The 20,962-nt window shown below is 39.7% G+C and overlaps 2 protein-coding genes across 3 annotated transcripts; one reads left to right on the top strand and one right to left on the bottom strand.

Annotated features, from left to right (window-relative positions):
- The first annotated feature begins 2,174 nt into the window (after positions 1–2,174).
- si:dkey-4e7.3 (uncharacterized protein LOC402865 homolog) lies at positions 2,175–15,901 on the top strand. Of its 2 annotated transcripts, XM_060929642.1 has the most exons (7): positions 2,175–2,264; positions 4,089–4,130; positions 5,330–5,517; positions 6,003–6,182; positions 6,336–6,447; positions 12,927–13,063; positions 15,252–15,901. In XM_060929642.1, exons 3-7 carry the CDS (start codon positions 5,338–5,340, stop codon positions 15,597–15,599), a joined length of 957 nt encoding a protein of 318 aa, XP_060785625.1. In that variant the 5' UTR covers positions 2,175–2,264; positions 4,089–4,130; positions 5,330–5,337; the 3' UTR covers positions 15,600–15,901. The 2 variants fall into 2 exon arrangements, with proteins under 2 accessions (XP_060785625.1, XP_060785626.1); XM_060929643.1 differs by having other exon boundaries at positions 4,089–5,517.
- On the bottom strand, positions 15,758–20,441 carry LOC132891749 (cytochrome c oxidase assembly factor 5). The gene is made up of 3 exons (XM_060929644.1): positions 20,214–20,441; positions 16,551–16,634; positions 15,758–16,363 (listed from the first exon to the last, which is right to left on the bottom strand). The coding sequence occupies exons 1-3, from the start codon at positions 20,313–20,315 to the stop codon at positions 16,322–16,324; spliced, it is 228 nt and encodes a 75-aa protein (XP_060785627.1). The 5' UTR covers positions 20,316–20,441; the 3' UTR covers positions 15,758–16,321.
- Between the last annotated feature and the right edge of the window lie 521 nt (positions 20,442–20,962).

The following is a 20,962-nucleotide window of genomic DNA, read 5'->3' as shown; positions in this document are numbered from 1 at the left end:
ATTCATAAACTGAGGTAAAACTAGCCGGTCATTTCAAAACGGACTGTACAAGGATATAGGCTAGATAAGTTTTGTACTTCACATAAAACAGGTGCAATGTGCAATGTTGATTAGTTTATCGATTATTTTTGAGTGGTAAAAGATTAACCTTCGTTCCTGATGATGACGCGAGGGATGAGCTTCTGAATTTGATCCACTTCCAAAAGCGTGCGTGGAGTTGTGTCTCTAGTGCCCCTCGAGCCGCTTCGGACGTTATCAGCCCCTGTGGCTCGGGGAAACCCTGTTGCGTGCCCCGTTTTTTCCAGACAAGTTGAGCTCACTTAGTTATAGAAGTCTCCAGATGAATACATTCAGAACTTGATATGACAACTTCTTATTGCGAGTTAATAGTGTTTTCTTGTCATCTTAGTTCTGTTTACTCATATCAACGTGTGGGCAGAAAAAAATGAAGTTCTATTTTTTACAGTGAATGCTTTAAATGCTAAAGATTTGGTCACGTGGCAGCTATGTGTCGCGGAAATCGAAGGTGTGGAAAGGCAGATCACAACTTCTCCAAATGTAAAACTGAAACAATGAAGTGCTGTAATTGTGGGGGAGATCAATGGTCCTCCATTGCACATCTTCAACTAGTACAAAATGCAGCCGCACGTCTTTTAACTGGCACAAGGAAATTTGAGCACATTTTAACGATTTTAGCTTTGCTCCACTGGCTACCCATCCATTTTAGAATTCATTTTAAAATTATTTTATTTGTTTTTAAATCTTTAAATGGGGGCGGCACGGTGGTGTAGTGGTAGCGCTGTCGCCTCACAGGAAGAAGGTCCTGGATTCGAGCCCCGTGGCCGGCGAGGGCCTTTCTGTGTGGAGTTTGCATGTTCTCCCCGTGTCCGCGTGGGTTTCCTCCGGGTGCTCCGGTTTCCCCCACAGTCCAAAGACATGCAGGTTAGGTTAACTGGTGACTCTAAATTGACCGTAGGTGTGAATGTGAGTGTGAATGGTTGTCTGTGTCTATGTGTCAGCCCTGTGATGACCTGGCGACTTGTCCAGGGTGTACCCCGCCTTTCGCCCGTAGTCAGCTGGGATAGGCTCCAGCTTGCCTGCGACCCTGTAGAAGGATAAAGCGGCTAGAGATGATGAGATGAGATGAAATCTTTAAATGGTCTTGCTCCATCATACCTCTCTGAGCTGCTATACCCCTATACACCCAGCCGAGCTCTCAGGTCAGCTGATCAGCTGCTCCTGAGAGTTCCCAAGACTAGGCTGAAGCTCAGAGGGGACCGGGCTTTTTCGGTTGCAGCTCCAAAATTATGGAATGCATTGCCGTTGCACATTAGACAGGCCTCCTCACTGTCTAATTTTAAAACTCTTCTTAAAACACACCTCTTTTCTTTGGCTTTTAGCACCGTGTAGGTTGTTGATTTTATGTACACAGATATTTTATTTGGAGTGGACAGCCTATTTAATTATTTATTTTTATTTTTTTATGTTCTATGGTGGCGGCACGGTGGTGTAGTGGTTAGCGCTGTCGCCTCACAGCAAGAAGGTCCGGGTTCGAGCCCCGTGGCCGGCAAGGGCCTTTCTGTGCGGAGTTTGCATGTTCTCCCCGTGTCCGCGTGGGTTTCCTCCGGGTGCTCCGGTTTCCCCCACAGTCCAAAGACATGCAGGTTAGGTTAACTGGTGACTCTAAATTGACCGTAGGCGTGAATGTGAGTGTGAATGGTTGTCTGTGTCTATGTGTCAGCCCTGTGATGACCTGGCGACTTGTCCAGGGTGTACCCCGCCCTTCGCCCGTAGTCAGCTGGGATAGGCTCCAGCTTGCCTGCGACCCTGTAGAACAGGATAAAGCGGCTAGAGATAATGAGATGAGATGAGATGTTCTATGGTGTTGTTTTATTGTATAGTTTTATTGTGCTTATTTATTGTACAGCACTTTGGAAACCTTTGTGTTTATTTAAACTGTGCTTTATAAATAAAATTGGATTGGATTGGATAGACAGATGGCCTTCTGCAAAATTACTCTTCTGGATGAGTGTGTAAAGGGACATACTTTCATATAAAAAAAAAAACAAAAAAACACGAAATTGGTCCAGAATATGCACTTTAAAGGTTGAAGTGACTGTTCCGTTATATTAACGGTAGGGGGAAGTATTACGATGTAAAGCGTCCAAACTGCCAGAAATCCAGAAGAAGCAGCAGCAGCAGCCTTTGGAGCGAGTGTTTCTGAAAGTGCGTGCTGAGCGGCTCATCCCAAGCAACTACATCGAGTAAGTTTACTGTATAGCATTTTATACAATGCTGCAAATAATTGAATAAAATTATTAAAGCGATGTTTTTTTTTGTAATAACACCGAGCTAGTAATTCGGAAGCGCTGCTTAGTTAAAAAGACTTAAGTAATTAATAACGAGACGTTTGTAGTGTTGATCTGAATAGGAGACTACACACACTGGTCTGGTCTGTAGAAGAGAAAAGGTGTTCTGGTGAAAAGTCCAAGGATTTTAGTGGGTTTGTTTGTTTTTCCCCTTCAGAGTTTTTATTGAATGCGTACAAAGAAGAGTTTAGTCATTAAAAAACTTACTCAAACAGACATTAATAATAATCTCATCTCATCTCATTATCTGTAGCCGCTTTATCCTGTTCTACAGGGTCGCAGGCAAGCTGGAGCCTATCCCAGCTGACTACGGGCGAAAGGCAGGGTGCATCCTGGACAAGTCGCCAGGTCATCACAGGGCTGACACATAGACACAGACAACCATTCACACTCACATTCACACCTACGGTCAATTTAGAGTCACCAGTTAACCTAACCTGCATGTCTTTGGACTGTGGGGGAAACCGGAGCACCCGGAGGAAACCCACGCGGACACGGGGAGAACATGCAAACTCCACACAGAAAGGCCCTCGCCGGCCACGGGGCTCGAACCCGGACCTTCTTGCTGTGAGGCGACAGCGCTAACCACTACACCACCGTGCCGCCATTAATAATAATAATAATATAGTTGACGGAACTGTCTTAAGGCAAACATTAAACGCAAATCTATTCTGTGTCAGTGTAATTGCAAAATCAAGCACAGTATGTGTGTAAAATCCCAGATCAGCCCATCTGGCACCAACATTTATGCCACGTATAATGTCACAAAGATCACATTTTCCCTCAATCTGATATGGGTTGTTTTACAATCAGGGTACGCAAGCTAAAAATCACATTTAACACTTATTATCTTCAATATCAAAAGGCTTGAATAAATAAACTTGGTTGTTTATTGTAGCCCTGTGATAGCTCTATTTACCATGCAAAAAAAAAAAAAATTTGGTGATAACATTATTTTTGGTGAATGTATGGCAATATGTGTCATATTTGGCAAAATTACTCGTGTCATTTAGAAAAAGTGCTTTTTTGACCACAGGTAGCTCCAAAAGGATGCACTTAAATCATTCTTTATACCATAAAACACATATTTGGTTCCATATCATTGGAAACATAGTTAAGTTTTAATGTTGAATGCCAGTAAGTTTTCAGACTATTTTGATCAAATTAGTATGCAATTGTGTCAAAAAAATGTCCTCTCCGAGACAGCTAATTTTTCAATATAAAATAACATATCTAAAATGATTATTTTCATCCTAAAATGTGGTCAAGATATTGGGACATAAATATTAGAGACAACTAACACAAAGCTTACAGCCTTATATTTAAAAGCACTATGGAAGTAGTGGATTCTGAATTGTCAAAAAAAAAAGTCCTCTCTGAGAATCACTTCATTTGTTTCTCCCAGCCCTGCTTAAAGCTACACTTAATCTTCTTTATCTTATAGCAGATTACACAAAACTACCATACACATATGTCAAAAAAATCTGAAATCTGTTCTTTAACTTGTCCTTCACTTAAAAACTGGTACAAGAACCAGTTTGAATCAATTTGAATTTTGGACCCCTGTGACACAAACTTTGTACCCTGATTGTAAAACAACCCATATTTGATGTGAACATGGTTTAATGCATTGTGCTGCTGCTGCTACATGATTGGCTGATTTGGATAACTCCTCCTTTCTCTCCCCCCCCCCCCCCCCCCCCCCCAAAAAAAAAAAAGGATAGCTGAGCTGGTGTGCAGGTATTCTTATTAAAGCGGAAGGTAAGTATATGTATGCGTGTATTAGTGTATGCGTTTTTTCCCTTCAACAGATTCAGATTGAAAAGAGCAACTTTTTGTCTTAGTGTTTATCCCCCGCTGTCGTGGCGATTTCCATCCGTCCCAAGAAGGGTACTCACCTTCTGAAATCATCTCCTCTCACAATTTTTGGAGGAATTTCATGAATCTTGGCAGAATTCTTTGTTATACATCAGTAATACACATATTGTAATTTCGTTAATTTGGGTCACATTTTACCAGAGTTACAGCCCTTGATTAACAAAATTATGCGTTGACAATTCATGAGAGTATGCTTTCCTTCTGAAATCAACTTCTCTCTCAATTTTCAGAGGAATTTCACGAAACTTGGCAAAAGGCTTTGTTATATGTCTGTAGTACGCATATTGTTATTTTGTTCAATTCGGTCGCATTTTTACCAGAGTTGTGGCCCTTGAGTAACAAGCTTGTACTTTCACAATTTCAGGAAGGTGTGCTTGCCTTCTGACATCAACTCCTCTCACAATTTTTGGACGAATTTCTCAAAGCTTGGCAAAAGGCCTTGTTATATGACAGAAATACGCATATTGCGATTTAAGTTCATTTGAACCTTGATTAAATAACTTGTACTTTGACAATTTCATGAGGGTGTATGTTCTTCTGAAATCAACTCCTCTCACAATTTTTGTAGGAATTTCACCAAACTTGACAAAAGGCTTTGTTATATGACAGTTATACACATTGAAATTTCATTTAATTTGGGCAAATTTTACCAGAGTTATACCCTTGATTATTAACAAACTTGTACTTTAGCAATTTCATCAAGGTGTGCTTCCTTTCTGAAATCAACCTCCCTCACAATTTTTGGAGGAATTTAATATAATTTGGCAAGTCTTTATCTCCCGCTGGCTGAAAGGCCTGAAGGGGGATTATGCCATGGCAATGTCAGTCCATCCGTTTGTCCATCTGTCCATCCCGGGAAGGGTACTCACCTTCTGAAATCAACTCCTCTCACAATTTTTGGAGGAATTTCACGAAACTTGGCAGGATTCTTTATATGTTGGTAATACGCATATTGCAATTTCGTTCAATTCAGTTGCATTTTACCAGAGTTGGGGCATAGTTGCCAGCGGGGGATATTGTGCTCTAAGAGCAGTCTTGTTTATTGTTGATATGGCTGTTCATGGATTCATGTCACTAATCAGGAACCATCATGGTGAAGAAGTTGCTTGTAGACGTAGACTGTGGAGTGGATGATGCCCAAGCTATTATGATGGCTCTGGCTGTGCCAGATGTGCAGATCCTTGGTATCACCTGCATTCAAGGCAACACCTCCGTAGAGAATGTGTGCAAAAATGTCCTGCGCATCCTGAAAGTTTGTGACCGGATGGAGGTAAGATGTGGATTGTTTGCAGTCCAAAAGTCGAAGACCTGTGCAGTGCACATTTGGGAGTTCTCCTTGCTCTAACAAACTCTGACTAATGAAACGAAAAATATTTGCAGTGTCTTTGAGTCCAGGAAACTGGGAGAGAAATGTTTCATTGCATAACTTCCTTAGTGCTTAGAGTTTGGTCTTCCTCCAAACCCATATAATCAAGGCATCTGGTGCCATATCAGAACTTGTGCCACCAAATAGCACACCTTTGTACTATAACAGGCTGTAAGGTACAATAGACAATTATACATCATGATCTGACTTACATACTGTAAAAAAAAAAAAATCTTGTTAAGATCCCAAGACTATATGCAATTGCCAATTTTCTGAAGGTTTTGTTTATATAGGCCGAGTGCTGTATTGAGTCCTGACTGATCATTTGTTGGCTGAAAAATGTGTTCATGTTAGTAAGTCAACAGATGCAGATTTGGATATGTTTTTAGATTCCTGTATTCAGAGGGGCATCAAAGCCACTTCTTGGGCATGTTCTAAGTGGTTCACTGTTTCATGGAAATGATGGGCTTGGTGATGCTCCAGACCCAAACGCTCCTGGTCTGGAACTAGTACAAGAGGAGGGAGCCGTGTCAGCCATTATCCGCATCATTAATGAGCATCAAGGAGAAGTATGTAGTGCTTACTATACATTATGTGGTCTGAGCATAGTTAGTACAGATGATTATTTGGTCTGTAATGAGTCCTGCCTTATACTTTATATTTTTTATTTAGAATTTCACTCTGGGGTGCTATACTTGTTAAATTATTCTGTAATCTCTCAGGTATCTATAGTGGCCACAGGTCCTTTGACAAACCTAGCACTGGCAGTAAGGTTAGATCCTACCTTACCACAGAAGCTGAAAAGCCTGTACATCATGGGAGGCAACACTGATTGTGAGTACGTTGTCCATTTCTTTAAAGGAGGCATGCCATGGAAAATTGTTGTTTTTGAAATAAGATGTTAATCTGACTTGGGTATGTACTGGGACTGTACAAAAAGATTGGAGTGATGCCTTACCAGCCATGGAAAGAAAATAGGTGGAGAGGTTGCAAAAGTATTAGATAAGATAAGAAGCCTTTATCACACACACACTCAAGCACAGAATTAAGAACAGTGAAATGTCTCCTCTGCATTTAACCCATCTGAAGCAGTGAACACACACATGCACATGCAAGTGAGCAATGAGCGCGCACACACACACCCAGAGCAGTGGGCAGCTATGCTATAGTGCCCGGAGAGTGGTTAGAGTTAGGTGCCTTGCTCACAGGCACTTCAGCCCAACCTTCAGGCCATGGCTGCCCCATACTAACCTCCTAACCACATGTCTCTGGAGGAAACCCACGCAGACACAGAGAGAACATGCAAACTCCACATAGAAAAGCCTTCGTTGGCCGCTAGTCTCGAACCCAGGACCTTCTTGCTGTGAGGCTAACCACTACACCACCGTGCTGTGACAAAAGTACACGCATCTTGTATAGAATCACCACTCAAATTTTTATTGTTACCACTTCCTATGACTGTCCATACCAATTTGAATAATTTACATTCAAGAATTTACATTTACAACCCTGATTCCAAAGAAGATGGGGTGCTGTGTAAAATGTAAATTAAAAACTGAATACAAGATTTTCAACCTATATCCAATTTAATACAATACAAAGACAAGATATTTAATATTCCAACTGAAAGTTTTTTTGTTTGTGTGTGTGTGTGTGTGTGTGTGTGAGAATTATGCTCATTCTCAATTTGGTGACTGCAACACATTCCAAAAACAGGGGCATGTTTACCACTGTGCTACCTTTTTCTTTTAACAACACTCAGTGTTTTGGAACTGAGGACATTAGTTGCTGAAGTTTTGAAAGTGAAATTCTTTCCCTTTCTTACTTCATATATGACTTAATTTGCTCAACAATACGGGATCTCTTTTTGTATTTTGCACGTCATAATGCACCATACATTTTTCAATGGCAGGCAGGTATGCAAGTTTAGCACCCAGACTCTTTTACTAGGAAGCCATGTTGTAACACATGCATTATGTAGCTTGGCATTGTCTTGCTGGAATAAGCAGGGATGTCCCTGAAAAAGATATCATCTGGATGGCAGCATCTGTTGCTCCAAAGCCTGTATGTGCCTTTCAGCATTAATGGTGCCTTCACAGAGGTACAGGTTACCCATGCAATGAGCACTAACACACACCATACCATCACAGATGCTGGCTTATGAACTTTGTGCCGGTAACAATCTGGATGGTTCTTTTTAGTCTAGAGGGCACAACATCTACAATTTCCAAAAACAATTTGAAATGTGGACCATAGCACACTTTTCCACTTTGCCCAGAGAATTCGGCTGTGTTTCTGCATGTTGTTGATCTACGGCTTTTTTATTTATATGGGAGATGCATTGATAAACCATGTTTACTTATGGTATCTTTTCAAAGTTTTCCCAAGCCCATGTAATAATGTCCTTGATACGATCATGTTGGTTTTGATGGAGGATTGAAGGTCATAGGCGTTCATCGTTGGTTTTCGGCTTTGCCCCTTATGTGCAGAGATTTCTCTGTATTCTCTGAACAGTTTGATGATCTTATGGATTGTTGATGATGAAATCCCTAAATTTCTTGCCATTGTACATTGAGAAATGTTGTCCTTAAGCTGTTGGACTATTTGGCCACACAGTTTTTCACAAAGTGGTGAACCTTGCTCCATTCTTGCTTGTGAATGAATGAGCATTTCCACTTAACAATTAACCTGTTTACCAGTTGAATGTTTCAAACAAGTGTTTAAGTATGACACGGCTTTCCCAGTCTTTTGTTTCCCTTGTCCCAATGTTTTTGGAATGCATTGCAGGCATCAAATTCAGGATGAATGTATAAAAAAGTTTACTTGTCTGAACATTAAATATCTTGTCTTTGTATTGTTTTCAATCAAATATAGGCTGAAAAGGATTTGCATCATTGCATTCTGGTTTTATTTATATTTTACACAATGTCCCAACTTTTTTGCAATCAAGGTTGTACATTTACATTCAAGAATCAAGAAGCTCTACCTAGTTTATTCAGCAGATGATGTCTGGGAGGGACAAGCGGAGATGTCCAAAATGATATCTAAGTGGAAGAAAATGCAAGTGTGCTGTTCCAGGATGCACAAAAGAAAACCTGAGTCCTCATATTCCGCATATCTCTCACTGGTCCTAGAAAATCCAGGGGAGAGGGTGTAAATCTTATGCTGGGTTGTACCCACATCCAAATACAGTGTCTTGCAAGTATTAATCTCCCTTGGTGTTTGTCCTGTTTTGTCACATTACAAGCTGATTTTTGGAGGGTTAGCACCATTTGATTTACACAACATGCCTACCACTTTAAATGTGCAAATTGGTGTTTTATTTTGACACAAACAATAATTAAGATGGAAAAAAAAAAACAGAAATCTGGGGTGTGCATAGGTATTCACCCCCAAAGTCAATACGTTGTAGAGCCACCTTTTGCTGCAATTACAGCTGCAAGTCTCTTGCGGTATGTCTCTATCAGCTTAGCACATCCAGCCACTGGGATTTTTGCCCATTCCTCAAGACCAAACTGCTTAAACTCCTTCAAGTTAGATGGGTTGCTTTGGTGTCCAGCAATCTAAAAGTTATGCCACAGATTCTCATTTGGATTGAGGTCTGGGCTTTGACTAGGCCATTCCAAGACATTTAAATGTTTCCATTTAAACAACTCCAGTGTAGCTTTAGCAGTATATTTAGGGTCATTGTCCTGCTGGAATGTGAACCTTCATCCCGGTCTCAAATCTCTGGCTGACTCAAACGGGTTTTCCTCCAGAATTGCCCCGTATTTAGTGCCATCCATCTTTCCTTCAATCCTGACCAGGTTTCCTGTCCCTGTGGATGAAAAACATCCCCACAGCATGATGCTGCCACCACCATGCTTCACTGTAGGAATGGTGTTCTCAGGGTGATGGGAAGTGTTGGGTTTGTGCCACACATGGCGTTTCCCATGATGGCCAAAAAGTTAAGTTTTAGTCTCCTCTGACCAGAGAATCTTCTTCCATGTGTTTGGGGAGTCTGCCACATGCTGTTGGGCAAACTCCAAATGTGTTTTCTTAGTTTTTTTTCTTCAAGCAATGGCTTTTTTTCTGGCCACTCTTCCATAAGGCCCCAGTCTGTGGAGTGTACACCTGAAAGTGGTCCTCTGGACAGATACTCCCATCTCTTCTGTGGATCTTTGCAGCTCCTTCAGTGTTCTCTTTGGGGTCTTTGTTGCATCTCTGATTAATGCCCTTCTTGCCCGGTCTGTGAGTTTTGGTGGGCGGCCTTCTCTTGTCAGGTTTGTAGAGGTGCCATATTCCTTCCATTTTGACATAAAGGATTTAATGGTGCTCCCTCGGATATTCGAAGTTTGGGATATTTTTTTTTATAACCCAGCCCTGATCTATATTTCTCCACAACTTTGTCTCTAACCCGTTTGGAGTGCTCCTTGGTTTTCATGTTGCTTGCTTAGTAGTGTTGCAGAGTTAGGGTCTTCTTCTTTTTGGGGGGTTTTATGGTGGTTGGCAAACAATGTTATGGTGCATTACCGGCACCAACTAGTATGGATTGGAGATCGGGATATCTAACTATAACTTGTCTAAAAAAAAAATTAAATTCTCTCCATCAATTTCACTCTTCTGAGATATTAGGGGTGTTCACACGGCAACTTTTACTCCGGTGTAGCACCGGGGCTGCCCCAGTAGAGCGTTCACACGGTACAAAGTTATACCGGTGTAGCCCCTGAAAGCTGCTTAAACCGGTGCAAATCTAACCCTGCTCGGGAGGTGGTTTAAGAAATTTACTCCAGAGTAAATGCTAGTTTGCGGGGCAGTACCGATATAAAATGGGACGTCTGAACGCTACAGGGGTAGACTCGCTACGCATGAGGAGAGTTGATTACATACGGGCATTGCATAATTTGCATCCTGGTATTTTGCGCTTCCAAAATGGCGAATATCAACAACAACAGAACTGCGTGTCTTCCAGTATTGCCAGATTGGGAGGTTTTAAGTGCATTTTGGCGGATTTGAACATACTTTGGGCTGGAAACCGTCAGCAGTATCTGGCAACACTGGTGTCTTCATCCACATTGTTTTCCCGGTGCTTGGTGATGCCATGACAACCGGGAAAAGGAAGTACATTTTCACGCATGCGCATATTTCATTTCCACATTATTACTATCATATAGTAATAATCTTTCTTTCCTCATGTTACTACTGTGTTTCTTTTTCTTTTATCCCTGTCTTCCTGTCCTGTTTCCCCTCTGTAAGGACAGGTTGATGGTCAATTTCACTGATAACAGTGACAATAAAGGGTTCATTCGTATAGCACGGTCGCAAAAACTGCAGTGTGACCGCAAGTGGGGCTGCACCGGTGCTAACACGCTTCTCTCTAGTAAGCAGGGTTGTGACATTTGAACGCTCCACAAAATTTACACCGGTGTAAGATATATCACAACAAAATACATCGGTGCAGCATCAATGCAAATATGTGCCGTGTGAACACCCCTATGGAAACAAAAATAAATAGTATTTCTCTCCAGGGCTTCTTTGTAAAAGATTCCGCAGATCCAAATTTAACTTAAGTTTTTCAAGGTTCAGTCTCAGTTCTCTTCTCATCGTTTCATATCTTGGACAGTATATCATAACGTTCTATTGTTTCTTCTTGACCACAAAATTCACAACTTCCTGTATTATGTTTCCTTATTGTAAATAAAGTGCTATTTAATCCTATATGACCAAAATGCAGCCTAGACATGACAGTTTCTTCTCTCTGTGTTCGCCTTGTGTTTCTCATCATACCTACTTTTCTTTGAATTCCATAATACCATCTTCCTCTTCTTCTCTCTTCTTCCCACTGTTTTTGCCACTTTTCTTTCAACTTTTGCTTGATTACAGTTTTCATTTCTATTTTACTGAAAGGTACTGTGATGGCAATATGATTTTGTTCTTGTGGCTTTCTTTGCACATTTGTCCACTATTTCATTTCCTTTGAGTCCTATATGTGCTGGTATCCAAACAAGTGTCCCATCATTTGAATCCTGTATAGTGTTTGTTTTATCTCTATTAAAACATCTGGCCTGCTATCTGAATGACTGACTGTACTCCAAGCTGGTTAATGAAGCACTGGAATCGGAGCATATTACTGCTGTCAACGGTCTCATGTCTTCCACCCACTGTAATGCTATCAAAATTGTCAGCATCTCCCCTGTATATACAGATAGTCCATCACTGATTCATAGAGTCGGGGTCCTTCCAGAACAGGTTGATTTTATACAGACTTCATGTGACAGTTTGATTGCATACAGGTGGATCTTAATCAACTAATTATGTGACTTTTACAAAGTGAATTGGCTGGACCAGCTGCTTATTTAGGGGTTTCATACGAAAGGGGGTGAATACCTATGCACACTCCAGATTTCTGTTTTTTTTTTCATCTTAATTATTGTTTGTGTCACAGTTTAAAAAAAAAATTGCACCTTTAAAGTGGTAGGCATGTTGTAGAAGTCAAATGGTGCTAACCCCCCAAAATCCATTTTAATTCTAGCTTGTAATGCGAAAGTGTGGAGATGAATACTTTTGCAAGACACTCTACATCTCCAAAGTGAACAGCTTCTATAATCTTGGTTGTGGCAGTAGTTTGGTGTCCGTGCCTTTATTTTCCTCTTCTGACTTGTAAGGCTGTAATCCTGGCACAGCAACCATTGCTTACCTCTCAAAGTTTTTTTGTTTTGGGCTTTTTTCACCTTTACTGGACAGGACAGTGCAGAGACAGGAAACGAGTGGGAGAGAGAGACGGGGAGGGATCGGGAAATGACCTCGGGCCAGAATCGAACCCGGGTCCCCGGACCCATGGTATGGCGCCCCATCCACCCGAGCCACGACGCCCCCACCTCTCAAAGTTTAGTTATGATTCCATGTGTTTGCAGAGAGGGTGTGGATGGCGGAGTTCTCCTTTAAAGATACTAGCCAAACAGAGTGAAGCTAATTAATAGTTAATATTTAAAAGCAGAGCCATGAAATCAGCCTATCTTTTCCTATTGGGTTTTCATACCATGATAAAATAGCATGAGAAAAAGGAACCAAAGTTTTGTTTTTTTTTTCCCCCCCCAGTTAAAAAATTTGCAAACTTTGCAAAAGCATCTCAGGGAATATTATAAGCTAAATGAGAAGTGTATGGCATGCCCCCTTTAAAGTGACACTGCTAATTTTGGTTTTATAAAAAGGTGACTTGTTTTGACTCTCTTCATGTGTTACACATTTCTTTTAAAATTTTTGCTTCATGTTTCTGTTGTGAAGGATGATGGCTAACAGTTGTCAGTGTAAACAGTAAAAATGTCTGTCTTTAGCTAGGGGGAATGTTACTTTATGTGGAGAATTCAACTTTGCAGCAGATCCTGAAGCAGCGTACATTGTACTGAATGACTACCTGTGCCCAACTTACATCGCCTGTTGGGAGTTCACTTGTCACAGCAAATTGCCCTGGGTAAAGATCACCTAATAAATACATTAATAAATAACCTTATGTAGGATTTAGGCCAAGTTAAAGAGTTTTCCTGCATAGTATTTTAGTGATGCACAGTTTTGTTTCCGTTCATCAAATACATCTGGGGTCTGTTCCAGAAAGCAGGATTGAAAAATCTTGAACTCTGACTTAAAGCCAAACAAGACCCAAAAATAAACTCCTTTATACTCAGATATCTATAAAAGACATGTTTAAGTGCTCACTTGTTCATATTTGTACCTGTATACTGTACAGATTTTATTTTCAAAGAAAAACAATGTCCCTGGGCGCTGACACCTTACTCTGTCCGAGGTTTAAATATTGTGCTCAAAGTACAAATTGCACAAGAGTATCTGAGATTGTGATGTCACCTACACGCCACATGACTTACCAAGGCTGAGATCTAGTGGATACATCACTTCTAAATTGTTGTAAACAACCCTGAAGATGCTGGAGTTTCAAGTGTTTGGGCTTATTTTTACACCCAAACGTTGAAGCAGTGAATGCGCACGCACGCACGCACGCACACACGCACGCACGCACGCACACACAGTGAGCAGACTCATACCCAGCCTTTGGAAGCCTTTTACTGCCTATAAACTCCATCGCTAGCTAGTCACAGTCGTGGGATTTTTTTTCCCTTGTATTTTTGTGTGATTTTGTTTTGTTTGTTTGTTTATATTCACTGAGAAAAGCAATATTTTTAGATGGCAAGAATTGTGTTGCTATGGCAACAGGATTGTTTCCTAGTACCTGTGTCAGTACTGCATATGCGTTATCTAGCCAAGTGAGATTTCAACTTTATAAAAGTGAGGTCTGTTGATTCTCATGTTTTGTTGCCAGTAAAAAGCACATTGTTACATAAAAATTCTGATTGGATTTTTAGAATTAAACGCCTTTATTTGTCACGCATACATTACAGCACAGTGACATTCTCTCTGCATTCAACTCATGTGAAGTAGTGGGGAGAGCACAGTGGCGCCCGGGGGATTATTTTTAAGAATTAGAAGCCTTTGTTTGATAGCTCTGTATAACAAGGTAAATGGCGTACTAGTGTGTTGGTAATATCGCAAGCAGATATCTGGTTTCAGTGCAAATGGTTGCATCCAGGTAAACCTATTTTTAGCATTATAATTTTTTTAAATGGATAAATTTTTATTTTTAATTTAAACATGCTGGCACATCAGAGCACTGGCTGTGATCAGCAAACAGCATTTATTTTTAGGTTTCATTTGATTTTAAGGGAGCATTCTGGCATAAAACTAGAATTCAGTACCTTTTTTGCCATAGTGTGCAACAGAATATTACGTACTATGACTTAGTGTCAGTGTTTTTAACAGAAAGTGAAACTGTAATAACTAGTATGCAGATGTGTAATTCAACCAGTGGGAATCTTTTCAGAATTGTTCATTATAAATCAAAATCATAAATTTTCCTTCACAGTTCCTTTATATTAAAGTCTGCTTATATATGCTTTGACAGCATCGTTGGCAGGGCAGCCAGAGCAAATTCTGATGCTCTCGCTGCTTTTAGTCTTATACAACACTGAGGAAATTTGTGCAAATTTTTTTAATAGCTCATTCTCAGTGTAAAGGGAACAACTTTTTCTTTGCCACACATCCAATGCAAAAGAATATATTTTAATTTCAGATTCTCAACTACAAAATATTGTGGGAGAGATCAGGGTGTATGCTATCAGGGTAAATGAGCCAGATTTGTGCCATCCTTTTATCTGGACAGGAATAATCCAGACTTTTTTCTGAATCTTGAAATGGAGTGCCTGACTCAAATCCTGTGTTGTAGAACAGACCCCTGATCTTAAGAAGAATAGTTTATTCACACCTTTTTCACTGCTCTAAATACAAGCTGTTATACTGACAGTTTGCACCATTTTATGCATAGAAATACTGTAGAAACTTTACACTTTACAAAATAAAACTCCAAAGGTTCTAGGTTTATTTAAGACCCACCCCTTAAAAAAAAAACACCACCTTTGGTACCCCTCTTTATAGAACTCAACAGAGCATTCCCCTGTTCCTAAAAGTTTTCAAGGACATCCCCTTTTAAGACAACCAACTCAACACCTTTCAAAGCACCTTGACTATTTCAAGAGTATAGAGAATGTACTGCTTATACAATGGTTTATACTATATTAACACTACCTTTACAGGAGTTCTGTGATGCTTGGCTGGCTCAGGACACTGATAAAGCTCGCTTCATGAAGAAGATCTTCCAGTACAGCATGGATGTGTGTAACACTGAGAGGTTTGAAAAAGAGTTTGTAGCAGGAGCAGGATTTATTTCTTGTGATTCTTATGCGATGGCAGCTGCCATCGATGACACATTCATCATTGAGAGTGACCATAAGGCAGCGACTGTTGAGCTCACAGGTAAACAGACCAGGGGAATGATGGTGGTAGATCATCTTGAGATGCTGAAATCGGCTCATAAACTTCACATTATGAGGAAGGTGGACTTAGGAAAGTTCAAGGAGCTATTGATGAATGCATTGAAGTGAGATTTTTTTTTTTTTATCAGGATCACAAGTGCAATTGTTGTAACTGAACCAATGAAACAGATCTTATGCTCGTGATTTCTTAAAAAAAAAGCTACTTTTAAATTCTTGAACAAAAATTGTAATGTTTTGTTAGTATGAATTATGCATGGACAGCAGTCTTTGAGGTTTTTTTTAATAATTCAACAATTTGTTCATGTGAATTTTTTTTCCACACATTCCCACTGTTACTCCCCACAGCAATGAAAAAGAAATCTATACATGCAACTATGTAGGTGCTGTTAATAAAAAAAAAAACTACAAAATTTCACACTCAAAGTGTAATGTTTGAGTATGTGCCTTACTATAAAAGACATCACATCACAAATGTCATGGAAAGCATGAAACTGTATTACCAGAAGAAAGTGGAGCATGTTTGCTACTAACAAACAAATTTATTCACATAGCTGTCAAGCCAGCGTGTCAATACAATTATGAGCTTAAATTGTGGCATGAAACATTCACGTGCTACTTGTAGTAGCTACAAGCAAAATCAACAAATTTACATTCATCTCATTTGGCTGATGCTTTTATCCAGCGACTTACAACTTTGTTACTTAAGGACACAACAGTGGTAACTTGGCAATCAAACAAAAGCTCATATTTACAATTTAAATTACAATATAATTAAGTTGAGATCTCATCTTCTGCTCCTTCTGGCACCTCAAAAATAAATTAGGGTCCAGTTAGTAGCCTTTTCTGCCTCTGAACCGAGATCTTGTGTCCAGCTATGAAAATAAGAGATGTCAGCTTAGTTCAGCAACATGCATATTACAAACAAAACCAAAGGGGGAAGAGAGAGAGGAAAAAAAAGCAGAGAAACCATTATTTACTACTACTAAAAATTACAAATGCAAAAAGTGGGTAATTTGAAAACAGCAATAATGAAGACATAAGCAGCATCAGTCTACTAACCATTGACCTTTTACACTCGAAGAATGAAACCTGCAGGGCTCTGCAGTGTCCCTCCTTCAGACACTCACTGGGCTTTTTGCCTTCCTAAAAACAAGCCACAAAATGGTGTTAGAAACAGGGATGCAATTCCTGTGAGGGTTTAAATAAAATATGTATGGGTCCGTCTCAGAAACTGGTCTCTCATTTGGGACATTATGGTCAAAAAATAAATTTTCTAATTTTCCTTTTTTTTTTTTTGCATTTACCTAACACTCAATGTTTCTTTTGTCATGTTTAATAAGAATAAAGATAGTATCTTGCTTTATCTGGCCTCCACTGTGGAATTTTTTTTAAATTACAATTCAAATGCTTTTGTAAAATTGATTTACATATAAAATAACTACATCATGAAGAATTAAAACCCCTCCTTCACAGATGAGTGAAAATATTGAATAAATTTCCTCTTTTTGATTGCTTGGGTTAAAAATGCCAAGTTATGATGACTGAATTGATTATTCATTTAAATATGAATATGATACATTTTGGGTATTTGATATGGCGAAATAGGACACAATGGAAAAATCAAGAACACACCGGAAAGATGAGAATAACGGCGCTGGTAAAAGAACCGCGACTGTACCGGCTGAAGGTCGCGCGGGTCTCTGCTGCAGCGTGTGAGCAACGGGACATCACTACCGCACCGGACAGAGCGGGGGCGGGGCAAAATGACTAGCTGTAGATTCTATCAAAAGTTCGATCTAAATTGACCATGGCTGCAAAATATTGGCCAAAAATACGCAAACACTACAAAATATGAAAATAAGATGAAAAAGAAACATTCTATTGCCTTATACTGCAAGACTAAAACAAAACTGTCAAAACTCACGTTTTCAGTGATAACGTCCGAACAGATCACCCGCGTAACAGAAAGACCGCAAATGGAAGCACGATCAACTTCTAACTGCTGGAGTGGAGAATTCCATTCTACACATGCAAATTGTTAATGTGTGTCCTTCCCCGCACACAAATAACGCTACGGTAAAAAAAATAGACCACAACTCATTTTATAGCTCAGAAATTCATACAAGACCAGCTACCATCGTAACATATTCTGTAAGAAACATATTCTATACCTAACTTTCAGCTTTCGTTTTAAAAAAAACGAAAAATCGCAGATTTATAACTAAATTTTTATATGGCGTAGTGACTTTAAGTCACTACTTTTGGTGAGGTAGTGACCTTGACCCTGAGGCTTTCCATTTAGATCAAAACACACAATCGTATTGGTTTTGGGTTTGCGGAAAATGGAGTTACAACGGTGATCAAATATTTTGCATGATGTTTTATTACGGTTATGATTATTCTGTGAGCGCACCAATCCTTAGGTGTATAAAGTTACAACTTAAAGGGGTACCAAATATAATATATACAGTTGCTGATGTGACAAAGTAACGTATTCTTAAGTATTCTATCAAATTTATATACTAGAAAACAACAAAATATATTGGTAATTGTAAATATAATAGTCGGTACGCTAAACGGCACAAGAGTCGCCATTTTTAAAAGACCGTGACGTCAGCCCTACCCACTGCACTAGGAGAGAAGCGTGTAATCATGGCGTCGGGCGCATCAAGTGAAAGCAACAGCTCTGTCGAATCATATGAAGAGATCCCGCAAGACACACTGCAAGCAGGCTATGGCTTAGAAGGGTACCAGTTTGAACCTAGGAGAGGTACTCTCGACTCCGGTGATGACGAAAGAAGAGAAGAAAGCTCGAACTCGCTTGGTGTTTTTCAGCGGAAACGAGTGAAAAGACACGTCTGGAGGATTGTTATGCTTTCCATCGGTCCTGTTATTACACCCGAAAGCAATACACTGTGGCATTGTGTAGCCGATCACTTACAATCAGGGCTTTGAACCGGTTCAAGGAACGAAAACCAAAACCGGGAACTTTTTCTATTTCACATGGAACAGAAACGAAACCAGAAACTTTATTATTTTTTATGTTCCGGAACAGAAACACTTATTAAAAATAATGGTAACCGGTTAATACCGGTTTTTATTTCGTTCCTCAAAGTTTCCGTAGCCTACAAATAAAAAAGTCATTCTTCTTCTGCGCAAGTTTCTATGACCTGCTGGGGTTCACTTCCTGTGTGACGTTCACTGACTGAATGGAGAGAGCGGGAGGGTGGACTACTATCACGTCTCCACATCTTAAATAAGAGGTAAATATTGCAGTCTATCGTTATTCAAAAACGTCAATTTCAAACACGATATCAATATATTTGTCCACGTTAATGAGAGGCTTGCGAACATTAAATGACGTTAACCTCTGTTAGCCTATCAATGCACAGGGCCTGACTAGCCTTTGGTAACACACTAAACGAATTCTCTTTCATTTTTGGCACTTTTTCTGTTTGTGTAGATGGGAAGACATACTGAGAATCCAAATCGCCAACATTTGAAATAATAATTGTTTTGAATTATTTCTTGTCTTATTTAATGAAGGTTGTAATAGAATTAGCCTACATTTGGCTTAAGCTGGATGAGACAGAGACATAATTTTATAGCCATTTGTTAAACAGCTGACAGGGAACGTAATTAACCGTTCCGGGAACGAAATTTTTTTGTTCTAACCGGTTCGGGAACGTCTATTTAATGGTGGAACCCAAAACCAGAAACGTTAAAATTCCGTTTCTGTTCGGAATGAACCAATAGGAAAAAAATTCTGGTTCAAAGCCCTGCTTACAATTCATCCTACTTTCCGATTCACACATGCTATTCCCAACCTCAATGAGCCAACACAACTGGGCACATACATACGTCATGAGTGTTACTCAGAGAAAATGAACGTGCATTCTGATTGGATAAAATTAATATCATGGCGGGCTGTTCAAACTGCGGAAATAGTTTGCTCGAGCTACTTTCAAAACACTATAACTTTCCAACCTTAGAACAAAAAACTTTTGTAAGTCTTGAATAAGGTTCGTTAATGTGTGTTTTATTGTTATATTTACTCTATATATTGCCCTCTGTTCCCCTTTAACATACAATTAGTGATAACTGTAGACTTTTCAGTGGACTACAACCTTTTTAAGGGAATGCGATGTAGTCAACCATTTATCATGTCCCACATCAAGCCACCATTTTCCCACAAATTTGCAGAATTTTTGCCAAATTCTGAAGAGTATTCACATCAAAGATTTAGATTTACCTGTATTATTTTTTCATCATTTTATTTCAAATTAAAACCAACATCACCATTCAAAACCGCATAGGTTATATATTTAGTGGGGTTCCCCCATAGTACCCAGTTTCTGAGACAGACACACACACACACACACTATACACCGTACTCAAGTTTGCGTTCTAGCTTAATTTACTGCACCATGTCGTGCACAAGTGTTTTTCCTTTAACACCTAATTCACTTCAACTCAGGAAATACCATTATGTGATTAGCTGTGCAGGGGAAATGGTAAATGTGTGAGACAGGGTGTCCTCCTGGACAGGGCTGATTACAGGGACAAACACATACCGTCTCTCACTCAAATATCCACAAAACTGACACTACATTCATTTCAGTAAAGATAAGAACTCAATGCTTCAAAGACACGGTGACTCAAGTCTGCTGGAAGACTGTTAGCTTGAGGTTTAGCGTTAGCAAGGAGCTAAAACTAAACAACCTTTACAACGCAGTCGTGCTGAAGGAGACAAGCCTTAAAATCTTCTCTGATTCCGGCACAGGCGCGAGCGTCCTCCTCTTTATCCTCGTAATACTGGGGCATTGTTTTCAGTTTGCACTCGAGCTTATGTGAACATTAAATTACGGTATTTTGTCAGACAGACAGAGATAAAGCCTTAAAGCGAAGCTATGTGTATGTGACTGTTATGAAAGCGGCCATGTTTTCCCAGCAACACTTGGGGGAGTGATATAGGCGGATCGATACTCACACGATTCCGGTAATGATATTTCCTCGATCTTGACCAAAAAAAAAAAAAACCGGTACAGCGCCACTATTGTGTCTACAGTGAGTTTAAAATACAGTAGTGGATATTTTTGTTTGTTTTTCTCCTTTTTGATCATCATACAAGCCAGGGCCATAAGTATTTGGACAGTGACAGTTTTACCCCTGTACACCACCACAGTGGTGTAGTGGTTACCACTGCTGCCTCACAGCACACACTCAAAAGAGATGTGTTAAAAACAACACATATTTAACACATCAGCGTGTTTATATAAGGACAACAGTTTGTGTTAATAAATGTGTTGAACTCTATAACACAGTAACTGTGTTGAACTATTTAACACACTAGTGTGTTAAAACAACACAGTTTGTTGTGTTAATAAATAAATAAAACAAACTGTGTTGTCCTTATATAAACACGCTGATGTGTTAAATATGTGTTGTTTTTAACACATCTCTTTTGAGTG

This window comes from Neoarius graeffei, chromosome 9 (genome assembly GCF_027579695.1).
Source record: "Neoarius graeffei isolate fNeoGra1 chromosome 9, fNeoGra1.pri, whole genome shotgun sequence".
Lineage (NCBI taxonomy): Eukaryota > Metazoa > Chordata > Actinopteri > Siluriformes > Ariidae > Neoarius > Neoarius graeffei.
The sequence above is the reverse complement of the archived record's forward strand: the minus strand, read 5'-3'. Positions and strand labels throughout refer to the sequence as shown.